The sequence below is a fragment of the Phycodurus eques genome, chromosome 9 (genome assembly GCF_024500275.1).
Source record: "Phycodurus eques isolate BA_2022a chromosome 9, UOR_Pequ_1.1, whole genome shotgun sequence".
NCBI classification, from domain to species: Eukaryota; Metazoa; Chordata; class Actinopteri; order Syngnathiformes; family Syngnathidae; genus Phycodurus; species Phycodurus eques.
Window position 1 is genome coordinate 5,178,638 of NC_084533.1, and position 12,798 is coordinate 5,191,435.

Consider the following 12,798-nt stretch of genomic DNA (forward strand, 5'->3'; position numbering starts at 1 on the left):
AAGGACCAGTGGTGAAAAAAAATATATATATATATTTTTTTTTATTAAATCAATAGAGGAGCTCTTCAAACACTAAGATGCATTTTTGTTATTTTTCATGGAAAAGGCATATTAAGCTATAAGAGAAACATTCTATATATCCAAAAGTGTAATTAGCACTTTCAGAAAACATGCTGCAAATAATGAAACTTAAAAGACATTTTGGGATTAAAAGTTTGGAAAACATAAATTAATAAATAATGAATCATTATTAACTTTTTGATGGATAACAACCTTTGTAAAATTCATTGGATTCTCCAAAGGAAATTCCGTGGGCATCGAGACCGTTATTGATCAAATGATGTGAAAATGACCCATAATATTTTTTTTAGGGTTCATAATTGATATGGATATTCCATAATATTAACTTACGTTGGTTCTGACTTCATTGTGTGTAAAAACTAGTCGGTTTCGCAAGCCAAATTCACTGCATTTAGGTAGTGATGCGTCGGGCGAAGTCCATTTCCACTTGCTTTCCTTGTACCTTGTACCTACCGATGAATACCTTCAACAGTACGCGGGACCACAGAGGTGTATTCTGGAGAAGCAGCGCAAAGAGGTGGCAGGAGCCGCTCGAGCTGATGATGGGAGCTAGATAGGAAAGCTAAGGGTTATGGGGAGAGGGGTGGGGGGGGGGGGGGGGGGGTCCCGTCCGCCCGCCCTGCCCGCTCCTCCCTCCGATGTTGCCCAGCTTTCTGGGGCAAGCAAAAGACAGCAACAAAGCGAGTGCACAGAGCAGGAGGTCTCGATCCAAAGCGGTGCGCAGCGCGGATGATGACGGGAGGCGCGGAACGCGACCAGACGAAACGTAGACGGAACTGCACGTGCTGAGCAGCCAATTGACGCCACTCACAAAGCCTATGGAAAACTTGAACAGTCTGGAAACTCTGGATGTTGAGTGGACTCGGCGACCACCTTTGGTGGGAAAGTAGCTGATCTGGTTCTTTGATATGAATAACATAAAGTTGCTTTTGTACTGTTTGGTCTGAGCTACTTCTGTTTGCTTTTTTCATCTGGATCTTAAATACATGGCACGGGAACAGTAAAGTCATGAACCGGGATACAGCGGTGCAAGGATCTGGGGGGAATGGCGTCCAGACCCTGATGAATCGAGGGGGAGCCGCGCCGTGCCCCGCTGCAGGATTCCAGGCTGCCGTGACAAGAGAAGAACCGGTACCAAGCTCGAACGAAGAAGGAGTCCAACCCGCAGTCAACCCGGATCATTTGGACAAACAGAACGGAGCGGTTCCGGGTGAAAAACGGATGTTCTCCAGCGTACTGTCCGGGATCAGAGACAGTCATGCACAGAACCACTCGGAACCTCCGCCGACGAACCCTGTGTTAGTCCCACCGCAGCAGGTAGAGAGGGAAGATGCTTTTGACACAGCATGATGGGGGAAAGATGCAGATTTAGTATCAAATGCAATCAAGATCAACAAAACAAAAACTTCCGAGATCTCAGAAGGGCAAGGAGGATTTGGCTTTTCAAATGATTTCAAATAGGCAGCAAAGCAAGTTCACGTGTAGAAATGATAGAAAAGGGTTTTGCGTGGGTAATGCGACGAAATTGAAATGATTACAAATGCAATCTGGTGACACAGACAGTAATTTAACATAGGTATTATAATTCTTTCATGTAATTTAGTGAATATATATATATATATATGAATGTGTGTGTGTGTGTGTGTGTGTGTGTGTGTGTAAAATCCGCTTTTGTCAGTGGCTATGTGTAGGCACGGACACCTAAGAGGGTGTTGCGCTCCAAAAGTGTGCCGATATTCATCATTCCGTGGGCTGTCCGAATTGATATGTCATCGTCCCTAATTACGACGTGACGCTGGGGAAATTCCGATGCTGCCCTTAGTGACGGAGAAAAAGGGCAAAGTGCGCTTCCCTCTTCAAAATCAAATCTACCTTTTAGTCACATTATGGCCGCAGCGGATCAAATTCATGACAGAAGAATGATTAAAAATCGCTTTTTTTTTTTTTTTTTTTTTTTTTATGTATAAAGGTGTTTGGACAGGTTTCTTGTAAATGTTGGAAGGTAAAACGCGTGCAAACTCAACCAATTATGCAAAATGACCGAGTATTGTTTTGCTGTGATGTTCACCGGCCACAGTTAATTACGGCCTTCCTGGTGATTGTGCACTGGGAAAAAAAAAAAAAAAAAAAAAGTATTTCATTTTCGATTGCGCATGATTACAATGTGGTAAACTGACGTCATGTCCACCTCTTCATCGAAATCGATCAAATAATATAGGTTAGTGTAACACATTTTAATCACGTGCACCCAGCGTACATGTTCGAATTCGATAAATTCAGAGTTTCTATCTTTCTATCTATCTATGCAAAACGACATTTTTCAAATGTAATGAGTTGAAAAATGATACAACTACATCAAGCGATTTTTCAGGTATGGATAATCCATCCTATTATTACTCTGTGACATTTGTAGTTTGCTTTTAGTAAAATGAGCTTCTAGTTGTTGCACTGGCCGTCCAAAAAGGATGCACTGTTTTAACCCTCCAGTGAGTTCTCATTCAATTCAAGAGTTTCTCCGTGAAAAACGTCAACCCCGCCGCAAAAGACGCATTTTGAATATGTTTTGTTTTTGTTTTCCGCCCCAGGGTCCCACCGGTCATCGGACTACCTCATTCTCTGTCTTGGACATTCTGGACCCCAACAAGTTCACGAGCAGTCGGCGAGTCCAGCTCCAGCCGAGCCGCCTGCACTCGGAAGAGCCCAATGTCGCCGCGCAAGGCGCGCGAGACATCCGGAAAGGCTCCGCTGCAGGGGAATGCCAAGCGGGCCTGCAGGAGCCCGACCCTGCAACCTACGGCGTACACGAATACCAAAGCAGTAAGTCCGCTTTGACGCTTATTAACACTACAAATCGAATGTTTTAGATATCAAACTATATCCATTTCATTATTTTACATAGGGGGGGGGGGGGGGGTTCATTGTGCGATCATTATTTCATATCATTTTCAAATTGCATTCAATCATTATCTAACTACGACTTTTAAACGATCTTTCTTGCACTGTACGCTGGTGTAATTGTATTTGTTTACGTTTCTCTGGTTTAAATGTTTATGAGCCGTTTTCCTTTTGTTTTTAAATGCTTGTAATCACGTACAACGCATTTATACATTTCTCTTTGTTTTAAAAGTTTAAAAGCTGTTTTTTCCCCCTTTGTTTTTTTTAAAAAGCACATGAAATGTGCTATATAATTTTGCTTTGCAATACAAAAAAAAACGGATACAACTATTGTTTTCCTTGTCCCTGTAATATTCTAATTTAAATTCTACCGAAATATTGAAATTACTTTACCAAATACGTCACTGATATCAATTTCAGTTCATGCTATAGAGAATTACAGACGCCGTTCTGGTTTTCGGAACAATCAGAATGCGTTATATGTATAAAGGCACATACAAAATAAACAAAAATGGAATCATATTTTCTTGTCTGGCTACCATAAAATAATTCCTCGACATTCTGAACCGTTTGTCTATCGCCGAGTCTTCATTATTAGCGCCATTGTCTTTACTGGAAATGAGAATAGAATTAACCCACAGCTGTTATCCCGCATCGAATTAGTTTCAGCCGCACCGCCTGACATGATGGCTGTATGTTTTAGTGACTGCTATTAATTTGAACGTGTATGTCAAAAACTTTCATGCAAATCGGACGAATGCACAGGCTATGATTTTCATAGTTACCTCACTTTTATAATGGCATATTTGGACATCGCTTTTGACGTCCAAGTCTTTCTAGTGAAATGACGTCAGTCAACTGGCGAGCAGTTCAGGGTGTGCAGGGTGTAACATAGCACGCCCGCGACCAATGCGAGGATAAGCGCGACAGAACATGGATGGCTATATATCATTTTATTTGTTCGCAGAAGGCTGGACAGTTGCAAAAGTACAGTTTAGCGTTGTCTGGTCAATTTCGGGTGGGAGGCCTGTTACAGGTTGCAAAATACCGCGACGGTAGGAACCGACATTTCTTTTAAACGTTTTCAATGCGTAACTCCAATGATTAAATATCAGTATGACCGCCGTTTGCACCGCCGCTGTACAATGAGGAGCGTTGGTGTTTCAATCTGTGGCCGATGTCGTGTCGTTCCGTCGTCGAGGCAGACAGGCAGAGGCGGTGTGGCCTTAGAGCAGGATTTCAAACGGCTCTGGGGCATTATGAAGGCCTCATGTACTGAAGTCCACATCGCTGCGGTCGATACTTGACAAAGATAAACGGTTCAAAATGTGCGAGCGCGCCGGGTGTGTGGAGTTAGGTTGGAGACGGATTTTACTCCAATCTGAATCAATACAGTGGAAATGGTGAGGCCCAAATCATGTATATATATATATATATATATATATATATATCCATATATATATATCCATCCATTTTCTGAGCCGCTTATCTTCATATAAACACACACACACATTTCAATGACTTAGAAGCTTAATTTAGTTCAATTCTAAAAATGGGTAACTCATCTTGCACTACACACAGAGTGCAATATTATATATATATATATATATATATATATATATATATATATATATATATATATATATATATATATATATATATACATCATTTTGATTATACAGAAAATGAAAACCCAAAATACTACAAACTAGACCATTATGTAACAGTTAAGAAAAAAATATATATTTTTAATGTAGCAATAAGGCAGTAATTTTCTCTCTGAAAAGTATTTTCCCAAGTGTTGAATGACTGTATAATGTGTGCGCACTGAAATGAATGAACTTTTCTACCATATTCTCATTTATTAAGATGTACTTGTAAGTACGGTAACTGAGAACAGATTCTCATTTGCAATGCCAACCTTGCTGGAGAATAAAACAAAGCAAAATTAAAGCAAATACAAACAAATACAATAAAAACAAGTAGCTACACATACAACAAACTGTATAATATTTACATATTTACATTGTATATTACATTACATATAGCGTATGATGAGTAGATGTTTCATAAGGATAAGAACAGGTGCAGAGATCATGCAACTTTTCAAACAATGATATTGGGATGAATGAGGTGCATTTCTACAAATATACACTCAGAATTACTCCAGAAAATAGATTTATAAAATAGTAAATGCACAGTTTTGCGTGCAGTGGTGGAACTGGATTGCATTACAGTGCAGATGTGTTTATTACATTTATAGCTCCATGGTAGGGCAAAATGCAACACCTCTAAGAATGATGGAGTCGTGTGCCATGGGTCACATCAATCAATATTGTACTTTGAAAACATATGGATATTTTTTTTTCTTTCTCAAAAATAAATCAATAAATCAAACCGTCGCCAGCACCATCAGAGGTCCCGATGGATGCGTTAGAAGCAGAGACCACCTTTTGTTGTATATATAGCACATTATATATATGAGATGGTGTGAGGTTTTGTCAGTACCCTTGAAGTAAAATTTGATGGTACCAGTGTCAAGTACAGTACAATGGAAATATTTGTGCAATAGATAATGTAATTGTATAATGTATAGGCTGCCTTTGATGCTACATTAACTCCAAAGATGTGAATTTCGAACAATTAAATGCAAAAATAATAGTATACACGGCATGAATTACAAAAATATACTAAACCAAATAAAGGACTATAACTAAATATTTAGTATTCGGTTGCCTTCAATTTGTTTTTATGATTAGCCACTCTCTGTATGCCAAATTTGTCTAGATGATATGAGCAGATAATATACAGTATACAAGTTGGAAGGGATGCAATATGACAGACACATCTGTACTTAAGGTACTGATGAACTTTCATATAGTATTGTGAAAATAATATAAATAGTAATTGTGGAAAAAGATGGATTATGTGACACTGTTTCAGTAAAATTAGGTTAAGGATCCAGTCACAATTTGAGAGAAGTGATATCCATTTACCAAATGGAAAATAAAATATTATGCAACTAAAACTAGGAATTAAGATAAATGTGAATTTAGGGCCTTGTATACCTCACTACCAAATGTATTATTATGGTTCAATTTACACATCCCCACTGCTGCCCATCTTCCACAAAGCTAAAACAAAACACCTCTCTGCCCTTCCCCATTTTATGAGGGAATGTAATGCATTCAAACTGGAAGATGGCAGGGCGGATGTGTTAAAATAGTTGGGGCATAGAACGGTAAACAGTACAACAATAGTCAAGAAAGAAGGATGGAAAAAGTGACCCTAAAAATGCTCAAGTGAAGCAGTGAAAACAAAATGAACTTAATAACATAAATACTCTTGTACTGATATTTGTGATCTTTTTACATTCTTTACCAGGCAGAAGGTAGTTACACATTTAGGTTTAATGTAACAATGAATGTTAACTTCTGCCAAGGTTTTCAGCCAGGGATATCAACATTTTGGCATGTGAATTGTTTGCAGCCTGTCGTCCAGTTTTTGTTTTTTTTATAACTCATGGCTTTTACTATCCATCAATCCATCCATTTTCAACACCACTTATCCTGGTTAGGGTCGCGGGGTGCTGGAGCCTATCCCAGCTTACATCGGGCAAAAGGCAGACTACACCCTGAACTGGTCACCAGTCAGATGCAGGGCACATATAGACACGGACAACCATTCGCACCGTCACTGAGTGGGAACTGAACCCACCAGCAAACCCCCCCTTTGGTGCTGCCCGCACCAAAGTCAGGCGAGTGTACCACTACACCATCAGTGACCTGGCTTATACTAAAAATAGCATTTAACACAGTCTGCAATGCTATTGTGACACGGCACCATGAAAAGTGTAGGTGTTGAAAAAGTGGGGGGGCTGGACACCTATATCTTCCATGGGCGCCACACCCCTAAGAACAAAGTTTTTACACCAAGTACCACATCAAAATAAATTAGCTCTCCAAGTACAACCATAGTGCCCATCGATAAAATAAAATAGCGCAGTAAGGCCTATCCATCCATTTTCAACACCGCTTATCCTGGTTAGGGTCGCGGGGCACTGGAGCCTATCCCAGCTGACTTCGGGCGAAAGGCGGACTACACCCTGAACTGGTCACCAGTCAGTCACAGGGCACATATAGACACGGACAACCATTCGCACTCACATTCACATTCACACCGTCACTGAGTGGGAACTGATCCCACGCTGCCCGCACCAAAGTCAGGCGAGTGCACCACTACACCATCAGTGACTTCCAGTAAGGCCTAAGTGTTAATCATAAACGAGTTGTTTCTAAAAAGTATATTTAATATTATTGTAAGTCACAGTAATAGTGTGCAGTTTGAACATTAGCACTGTGCTTGAATATACAGGTATTAAAATAAAAAAATGCTACTTAAATAATTGAATGGTATTGCACATATAGGTTAAATTAACAGTCTACCAAAATATATGTTTTAAAAACAAACAGTTCCTGAATATTAAATGGGAATGTTTAGAGGTCAAAAGTTAAATACAACTGAACTGTACTTGGGAAGTGATTATTTTATGTAACACTAGAGGGCGCCTCCATATCACACTATGAGAATTACTGGTATAGAGCTCAGGCATGCAAACACCAAAGGCATGAAAACGGTGACCAAAAAAAAACATTGTAGGGGGGTCTGGGGGGATCCCCGGGGCTCCCGCAGAGAATGTTTTTGATATAAACATAAATTAAGCAATCTGGACGACTCAGGAAGAGTACAGTAAGGCAAAAAAACGCAGAAAAACATTTATTTACACCGCTCAAGTACATGTTGGGCGGCACAGTGACTGACAGGTTAGAGCGTCTGCCTCATAGTTCTGAGGACCGGGGTTCAATCCCCGGTCCCGTTTGTGTGGAGTTTTCATGTTCTCCCCGTGCCTGGGTGGGTTTTTTTTTCCGGGCACTCCGGTGTCGTCCCACATCCCAAAAACATGCATGGTAAGTTAATTGAAGACTCTAAATTGCCCGTAGGTGTGAATGTGAGTTCAAATGCTTGTTTGTTTATGTGTGGGTTAGGGTTTCCTAATTAACACAAGATGTACTAGCAAATCAACACTTGTCGCTGATGTTACGCGGTTTCGCTGGGACCCCAACCAGGGCCACGACCCGCAGAACCTCAATGCGAAAATACAAAAGACCAGTGCAACAAATACGACACTGGCTGATCTGATGAGCAAAAATGTTGCTTAAACATAAAAGTAGCAATAGAGAATGCCCGCTCCAGAGGTGGGTGGAGTAGCCAAATATCGTACTCAAGTAAGAGTACAGTTACCTGACAATAATGTGACTCAAGCAAAAAGGAGTCGTCCAAAAAAAAATACTTCAGTAAGAGTAAAAAGTAGACAGTGGAATGATTACTTAAGTACTGAGTAAATAGTGAGTAACTTCTGATTTTTTTAAACACAGCATCAACATCAATAAAATAAAAATTATTACAAAATAAAATGTGAATTCTGATGTTGCTGTGTGTGGGCGTGTGTGTATGCACAGTCAAAACTACAACAAAAAATCTGCAATTTAATGCAAGGTGATTTCGCAAGTTATAAGTGGGCTGAAATATCCATGTTTGGGCAGACAGTGCCAGACAAATGCTACAATACATGAAAGCTGTTGTTTTTGTTCATCTAAATGTAAACACGACGAGTTGCGCGCCGTTGCCTTCATGGTAACGACGACCTTCCCAACATGGGCGCCACGTAGGCACGACGATCAGCCAGGCTGGCTTATCTAGTTTTAATACCTATGCTCGGAAAGCCCAAAAGAAGACATTCTGTGAGGTCATGTGACTTTTTTGTGTTGTTTGATTGGTGAACTAGACGTGACTTGTCTAGTTCAAAACGTCACTAGTGCTTAAACTGGATTGGATCAAACAGCGCCAAGGCGAAAGTCTAAATCGTAGTCTCGCTCACGAACTAGTTGATAAATAATCAATAATTGATAAATAAAAGTAGCGACTGACATTTAGATCATCAGCAGAAGCGGCGAACGTGTTCTTTCTGGTCTCGTCAACTCCTGTGATTTATCCAAAGCCGGACTCGAGCGCACAGGCGGAACCTCAAGCTGATGCGCCAGCATATAAGTCCCCCACGGAGTAATATTCAAAAATTACATCTGTGTGGATGGTGGATGTGTGGAATGGGTCTATGACGTCAGCGACAGCCTTCAGAAAAACTCATCGTCTCTGTACGATTCATGGAAATGGCCTATTTTGAGTTCAAAATTGCGAATTTCACCGAAAGGCGACCGATTTGCATGTATGAGAGCTCTTCTAGCTCGAGTTGGGTGTTCACCATGTGGTTAGGTCGGTGTGAGCGTCTTTCTTGCTCCTTGCGAAAATTTTCATTTTCTATTTGTATGTTTGACTGTTTGTCCCATTCAATAAATGGCTGAAAGTGCAACAGCAACTAAGTTTTTCACTTCCCTCAAGTGGCAGAGTATCTGAAGCTTGCTCATTACTCAAAATTTGGCTCACAACACGAAGCAAAAAACAAACAAACAAATAAACAAAAAAAATGTCAAAGTGGCCCTTGCATTCTTAAAATTTTCTGTATGTGGTCCTCAGAGAAAAAAGTATGGGCACCCACCAGTGTTACTGCAGGGTTTTACAATCTGCAGATATGTTTTTCAGGTGATCCGTGTTCCATTAGGTGCTTTAACCAGTGGTTGATGGTAGTGGTGTCTTTAAATTTACCACAATTGTTTTTTTGCTGGAGGAAAGATCCACAAGTGTAGGTTGGGTATGTTTGTCTGGGAGGTCAGCTAAGGTCATTTCACATTAACTTCACCCCAGAACTAGGAATTTTTTCAGGAACCTGCCATTTTCAAACAACAAGACCAATCCCAAAAATTAAGTTCCTTGTAATTTTTCATGGCGGAATGAATATTCTGATAGAGGAATATGAAATAAGAGATGGCCAAGGAACCTTTTCCTTAAGGGTGGGGTGTGCAAGCTAAATAATATTTCTGATTGGATGACTACACTTTTCGATTATACTTAGGGTTGGTTGGGCATTCAGTATTGTGAATCGATTAGAACCGGGACTAACGTTCCAATCCTCCTCGAAGTGTTCACATTTTAAAATTTTGGTTCAGTTTTGATGCCTACTTGGCCAACCACCAATGAAGAACCAGCAGCGTGTGTGCGAAAAGGCGCGCAGCGAGGGTTGAAAGTACTGCACAACTTTGTTCAAATAACCAGTTGGTTTTAAGACCAGTTGGCTTAGTGCAACATGCAATAAAATCAAATTGTGCATGACTAATATTGTTAAACACCTTCTGATACTATGTGCAGAATAAATAGGAGTCTTTGGGTGCATCTCATTTCTATAATTGGGAATTCCTAGGTCTGCCTCACAGTTCTGGGATCTTGGGTTCAAATCCTGGCCGCGCCTGTGTGGAGTTTGCATGTTCTCCCCGTGCCTGGGTGGGTTTTCTCCGGGCACTCCGGTTTCCTCCCGCATCCCAAAAACATGCATTGTAGGTAGATTGGAAACTCTAAATTGCCCATAGGTATGAATGTGAGCGCAAATGATTGTTTGTTTATATGTGCCCTGCAATTGGCTGGTGACCGGTTCAGGGTGTACTCTCGCCCGAAGATAGCTGGGACAGGCTCCAGCAGCCCGCGACCCTAGTGAGGATGAGCGGTGAAGAAAATGGATGGATGGATAGAATTCCTAGTTCCCAGCGCCTCTGTTTACATGCAAGCTCCTCCCACCAGAAATTCCATCGAGGAGCGAGGATATTCACAGAGGAATGATGTAGGAGGACGTAGGAATGTTTGGGTGAAATAAGACAAGCGTTCCTCGACGACTTCACTTCATGGAAACGACTCCTAAAGATGACGTCATGTCATTGGCGTGACAATGAACACTCTGTGTGGCCTAAATTATTACTATCACCACAAATGTCCACTTTATGCTTAATGTATTAAGCAGGATTAAATTAATGTCCAATATATTCCACACTGTTACTCTTTATAAATTTACAGCTGCAAAGACAATCGTGATTGGGTGCACATTGCAACTACATTTGGGAAAATATTCCCATTCTCTTATCTTGTTGCAAATCTTGTTTCAAATCATATGCGCAATCTCAAACGTCAACAAACATTTGTGCAATTTCAACGATATGAAACAGTGTTTTCATTTACAGTTGGAATTTACAGATCACAGTAGATCTATAAACGATATGTACCTTTTATAAAACAACTTATTTACAATTTTTTTATTTATATACATGTCCACATCCATTCGGAAATCTTGAAAGGCTCAACTGACTCATCACACTTTACAAACTAAAGTGGGAACGTTTCAGAATGCAAGTACACTTATCTCAGTGTCTTGTAAATGTACGTATACAGGCAGATTGACAGAGTGAAATTCCAAAAAATGAACACAAAAGAAATATTAGCTATAAAATAAAAGGACATACTGTACATATCAACAGTAAGTGCAAAATAGAAACTTAAATTAGCTGTTTATTAAACCCAGCAGCTTGCCATAAAAAGATGAAAACACAAACAATGAATCTATCTGAGGTTAGCATGAGTATAAACAAACAATTAGCAACATCTCTCCAACTATTACCATGCATGAAATTATTTTTGTAGCCTACATCTCCCTAAAGAAGTGACTTTCAGCTTTTCCCTGTCAGGGATGTCCGCAACAGAGAGTCACTCACATGATTTGTTTGTCTTATGTAACCCAACCATTTTTATCCGAGCTTAATCCCGTGTCCCAATTAACGTCACAAATTGGTACACACACAAAAGATTGGTAAAATCTGAATTGCTCTTTTCAGGAGGGGCCTTACCACTGCTGCTTTAAAAGCTGCAGGGAAGGCACCCATCATCGCGAAACACTCCGTAAAATATTTTTTTAAATGATGTTGGGATAGGGTCCTGAAGACGTGGTGGGCCTCACTGTGCAGAAAACTTGCCAAGTGGCTCAATATTTACCAGGGCAAAACTGTCCAGTGTTTCCTCAGGTAAAGAAAGACACTCAAATGTAGTTAAAAGCATATCATCCTTAGATAAAATATTGCATCTGACAGTGTCAACCTTAGCACTGAAGTGGGCATCAAAATCCTCACAAAGGGCATTTGTCGGTGTTAAGGGAAAACTGTTAAAATCAGGATTAAAAATGCAGTTGACAGTGGAAAATAAAATAAGTTATTTTTATTATCATATCTATTACATTGAATCCAAAAACAGTGTAGAACCAACAGAATTTTTTTTTTCTTTATGTGCCCAATGCACAAACCTTAGAAATATGTGGTTGGTTAGGCGTGTAGTAAAAATTAGTCAGTGGAATTGTCGATTTAGCATTAAACACTGCCCCAAATACAACAGACACTCAGCAAAATATATGTATTCAAACTAAGCTAATCAAGGGACGACGAAAACTTCATGGGCATTTAAGACACTTGAGATGTTCCTTAAAATGCCGGCGTGATAGCAACCCCCAGGTCACGTTCATTGTTTTGAGGAGCGTGCAGCTAGGAACGTTGCATTTAACAGACCGTAAATGCACCCTTTGTCTTTGCCGTGCTAGCTCCGACTCTGACCCACAACGTAGCACTGCGATGAAGTCAGAATCAGAAGCGATCCTGTTCAAGTATTACTAACAAAGTGTGGCTGCTGCAATACTGGAAGGATTATCAGAGATGGACAGCAAATGTACTCGAGGTAAATACCATACATAAATAATGTAACATTGTTTTGTCATGCTATTGTTATCTAAGTGTTAAGTTCATTCTGGGGTCCCTTGAAAGACTCACCAAGTTATTGTTAAGC

At 40.2% G+C, this 12,798-nt stretch overlaps 1 protein-coding gene across 1 annotated transcript in view; it reads left to right on the plus strand.

Moving 5' to 3' along the window:
* The first annotated feature begins 1,089 nt into the window (after window positions 1–1,089).
* Window positions 1,090–12,798, plus strand: part of nkx1.2lb (NK1 transcription factor related 2-like,b) — a 32,313-nt gene continuing 20,604 nt past the window's right edge. Inside the window, exons 1-2 of the mRNA XM_061686396.1 lie at window positions 1,090–1,398; window positions 2,667–2,898. Coding sequence (XP_061542380.1) covers window positions 1,090–1,398; window positions 2,667–2,898 — 541 coding nt within the window. The remainder of the gene's footprint in view (window positions 1,399–2,666; window positions 2,899–12,798) is intronic.